This window comes from Nematolebias whitei, chromosome 3 (assembly GCF_014905685.2).
Source record: "Nematolebias whitei isolate Nwh7 chromosome 3, NemWhi1, whole genome shotgun sequence".
Classification (NCBI taxonomy): domain Eukaryota; kingdom Metazoa; phylum Chordata; class Actinopteri; order Cyprinodontiformes; family Rivulidae; genus Nematolebias; species Nematolebias whitei.
The window spans coordinates 30,612,639-30,616,374 of NC_056500.1; the positions used below are offsets into that span (position 1 = coordinate 30,612,639).

The window sequence follows — 3,736 nt, forward strand, 5'->3', positions numbered from 1 at the left end:
AGCTCTGCCTCCTTTTCCTCGTTTCCTGGCCGGCTCTCTGGCCGGTTTGACTGCTGTCATGCTAACCTACCCACTGGACATGGTGCGAGCCAGGATGGCTGTCACTGCCAGAGAAATGTAAGCAGCTCAGTGGATTACGTGACTTTTATATCCCAAAAGTTGATGAATTTGTTTATTGACGACTACTAGTAGGTTTTCAATATGATGTCAGTCAAAAATGTCAGCTCCTATTGTTGTGCTGTATTGATCCTATTGCTGTGAGGCACCACTGTGTCTGGTCCTTGTTTGAATTTATTATTGATGAACTTAATTCATATTTTCTGTATTTTTAATAGAACATTTAATTCAATAGATGTAGAATTAGTAGTTGTAGTGCAGTGTATGCATCTTCAGGTACACTGTTGAGCAAAAGTCTCGACACTTGTTTTGTTTGTTTGTTTGTATTTCTTGCTTCGAAAGGTCAAAATCCAACAATTTTTTTAAATGTTGGCTCACTTGTTTTTTAAATCTAAAAAGTCAAGAAATTATCCAATTTTGTCAAATATCTGCACATGTACCAAGCACATAACTCAAAAAACAAACATGTTAAACTGATTGTAAATGGTGTCATTTGGCAGTCATTAGTGGTAAATTATAGACCAGATACATTTTTATTTTAAACTGTATTCATAATTAGAGAAATTGCATTTCCAGTGAAAGTGCAGTGTGAATGCTTATTGCTGAAGAACTTGCTGAAAAACAGCTGAAATGAGCTTAAAAAACATGCTAAAATGTAGCTGAAATGAAAGAACAAGCCTAAATGAGCAGAAGAAAGCAGAAAGAGCTGAATTAGGTTTAAATAAGCAGAAATGAGCATAAAAATGAGTAAATCAGCTTAAAAAAAGAGCTAAAATTAGCAATAAAAATAAAAATCTAAAAATAAGTCTAAACAGCAGAAAGAAGCTTAATCTATGAGAAGGAAGTGGAAAGAGCTGAAATGAGTTTTTAAAAAACTGGAATTAGCTGAAAAAAGTTAAAATTTGCATAAAACAGCTAAATAGTATCTGAAATAGCATAACAAGCTGAAACTAGCTGAAAAAAGCTGAAAGGAGCATAACAAGCTGAATTTAGCAAAAACAAGTTAATTAGGCTGAAAGTAGCAGAAATTACAAGAAAAACTTGAAATTATTTGAAACCAGCTGCAATTAGCTAAAAAAAGAATCTAAAAAGTTAGCTCAAAAGCTTAAATTACCATTAGAAAGCAGAAAGAACATGTTTGTCCATTTAGGTTGAAAGAAGCAGAAATGAGCACAAAAAAGTAGCAATTATCTGAAAAAAAGCTGAAATTAGCAAAAAAAAAAAACAGGTGAAAAGTAGAAAGAAGAGGGAAGTGTAGAGAGCACATTTTTGCTTAATTAGGCTGAAAAATGTTGAAATGAGTGCAAAAGATGTGGAATTAGCTGAAAATGCTTAAATTAGCATAAAATAGCTAATTAGTAGCTGAAATAGTATAAAAAGTTGAAACTTGTAGAAATAAACTGAAAGTAGCATAACGAGCAGAAATTAGCAGAAAAAAGTTAGAAGAAGCACAAAAAATGTTTTAATTAGCAGAACGAATCTGAAAGGAGCACAAAACAGCTGAAAGTAGCCAAAAAAAAGTTTTGAATTTGCACAAGGAAGCTGAAAGAAGCTGAACCAGAACAGCATGTGAAAGGAGCAGTAAAATGTTGTAAACACATCTAAAAATTTGAAGGATGTAAAATGAGCTCATTTCATTTTCTATGAGAAAAAAAATGGCAGGAAAGGCTAAATATTTCAAAAAGCTAAAGTTGCATCAACACCAAAAGTCACAGCAGGATTGTCCTTTAAGAGCTGAACGTTTTGTTCTATGATTTGTTGAAATAACTTGAAAACTGGGGCATGAGAAACACGGTGGAAAACATACAGAAGAAAAATGGATCAGAGTGTGCGTGCTTCTTAAACATTCTCACAGTAATTGTCCCAAAATGTTTGGTGTTCTGCAAGATTCCAACCTGTTAGGTAAATCATTTCTGACATGCCATGCATTTTTCTCCTACAGGTACAGCAACATCATGCACGTGTTTGTGCGCATCAGCCAGGAGGAAGGTGTGAGGACACTGTACAGAGGCTTCTCCCCCACAATCCTGGGTGTCATTCCATATGCAGGCATCACATTTTTCACATACGAGACCCTCAAAAAGCTGCATGCAGGTGCTGATCTCATGTCAGATTTGACCTCAGCTCTGTTGTGATGTAGCTAATTAAGCAGACATCTTTTAAATGTTCAACCATTTTTTGTGCATTCTCTGTGCCTGTAGAAAAAACAAAGCGATCCCAGCCATATCCGTACGAGCGCCTGGCCTTCGGTGCCTGTTCAGGCCTGATTGGACAGTCTGCCTCGTACCCTCTGGATGTGGTGCGGCGGCGCATGCAGACAGCCGGCGTGACGGGGTCGTCCTACCTCACCATTCTCGGGACAATGCGTGAGATTGTACAGCAGGAAGGAATCAGACGGGGACTGTACAAAGGCCTGAGCATGAACTGGCTCAAAGGTCCCATGGCAGTGGGGATCAGCTTCACCACGTTCGACATCACACACGGCTTTCTGCTGAAGCTGCATCAAATGGGCTACTTCATTCACTGAACGGTGTGGCAGCTGGAGAGCTTTGACAGAGGAGGAACATTCAGAGGATCAAGTCTGTCTTGACTGGGTGACGAGTCCCTGCTCCGTGCTGGACCGACCTGTGGTACACTCCTTCAGATGGGAGGACGAGAGGACAGGAGATCTGTTTTGCATTAAGATGTGCCTCATGGCAAACTACATTATTCACAGTGAGAGCATGAGGATGCAAAAAGTTTAGTGTTAAAAACTGGTGGAAAATCATCCAAATGATGGATGACAGAGGACAAACAGCTTTACATTCATCAGAGAGATCCTTATAGTAATGCTTGCACTTTATCAAATGTTTTTACTATTTTAACTGTTTTATTTCTTTCATCTTTTTTTTTTCCATTAAAAAAACTAGCAGTTTTGCTTCTGATTGTTTTACAGGAAATTACATGTGAATAAAAACTGACTATGCAGATTTTGAGGTGTAAAAGAACAGTTGGGAGGGCGAGGATATCACAGTTGCACTGAAGCGCAGTGATGTTGTCCAACTTTTATAAGCAGATGAACATACCATACAAATAAATACATATACTGTATATTACAGATTTGGCTTCATTTGTATAATATTGAGATCAGTTTGTTTTTTTTCTACTGTGCTCACATTGTTGTACAGACTTTGTTTTGTTTTTATGAATCGGTTGGACAGCGTTGTTTGTTTCAGTCAAAAGTTTTATGTGTAAGGAGAGATGCTGTTCGTCTCCTTTATTTTAAATGTAAAGTTGGTCCAAAGATGTTGCAGCATTACTCAACAATAAAGGGTTTATTCTGAGCAGGGTCTGATTTTAACCACTAGAGGGAGCCATGTACTAAGAACAAGACATTTTGAATGTGATATCTGTGTGATGTGTATGAAGCATTCACACATTGTCCATTTTTCTTCCGTGCATTTTTTTGGCGCGGTTCACTTCCCGCAGTTTTGAAGCTATTTCAACAAATCATAAATCAAAATGTTCAGCTCTTTCAGGACAATCCTGCAGTGACTTGGTGTTGATGCAACTTTAGTTTTGTTGAAAAATTTAGCCTTTTCTGTCATTTTTTTTCTCGTATAAAATGAATTGGCTCATT

General features: G+C 37.3%; 1 protein-coding gene across 1 annotated transcript; it reads left to right on the plus strand.

The window, feature by feature from the left end:
• On the plus strand, positions 1-3,439 carry LOC119407973 (mitochondrial coenzyme A transporter SLC25A42; the record flags this gene model as incomplete). The annotated part of the gene is given in 3 exon segments (XM_037674806.1): positions 1-117; positions 2,060-2,211; positions 2,319-3,439. Coding segments are annotated over 3 exon segments (595 nt in total), but the record flags the coding sequence as incomplete, so codon positions are not given.
• Between the last annotated feature and the right edge of the window lie 297 nt (positions 3,440-3,736).